This window comes from Eimeria tenella, genomic scaffold (assembly GCF_000499545.2).
Source record: "Eimeria tenella Houghton genomic scaffold, Eth_scaff1791, whole genome shotgun sequence".
NCBI classification, from domain to species: Eukaryota; Apicomplexa; class Conoidasida; order Eucoccidiorida; family Eimeriidae; genus Eimeria; species Eimeria tenella.
In genome coordinates this window covers 1528-1809 of record NW_013541621.1, presented here as the reverse complement: position 1 = coordinate 1809, position 282 = coordinate 1528, and the positions used below count along the sequence as shown (strand labels likewise).

Here is a 282-nt window from a genome sequence, read left to right as displayed (position 1 = left end):
TTTTCTTTGCTTCGAGAGCTTTAATTGACTTAAATTCCCTTTCCGTTTGCGAGCAAGCATGGCGAGGTGTCACCGCAGCGCGTCGGCTCGACTCTGTCTGTTCCTTAACAGCCCCGTCGCGTCGATTCTTCTTCCATCCTCATTATTATCTTTTCCCTGATTCCTTTATTTGTTGCAGCTGTCCCACCAAAGCACAATTAGCTCTATTTGAGTCGGTGTTGGGCGTTTTTAACGGGCTGACCGCGGCGCTTGAACAACACGAATTCCAAAGGGAAAGCAGAA

At 48.2% G+C, this 282-nt stretch overlaps 1 protein-coding gene across 1 annotated transcript in view; it reads left to right on the top strand.

The window, feature by feature from the left end:
• ETH_00036835 (NLI interacting factor-like phosphatase domain-containing protein, putative) overlaps window positions 1-282 on the top strand; it is a gene marked incomplete at both ends in the record, with an annotated part of 4183 nt that overhangs the window by 2420 nt on the left and 1481 nt on the right. Inside the window, 2 exons of the mRNA XM_013373846.1 lie at window positions 3-66; window positions 272-282. Of these exons, the coding sequence (XP_013229300.1) occupies window positions 3-66; window positions 272-282 (75 nt within the window). The remainder of the gene's footprint in view (window positions 1-2; window positions 67-271) is intronic.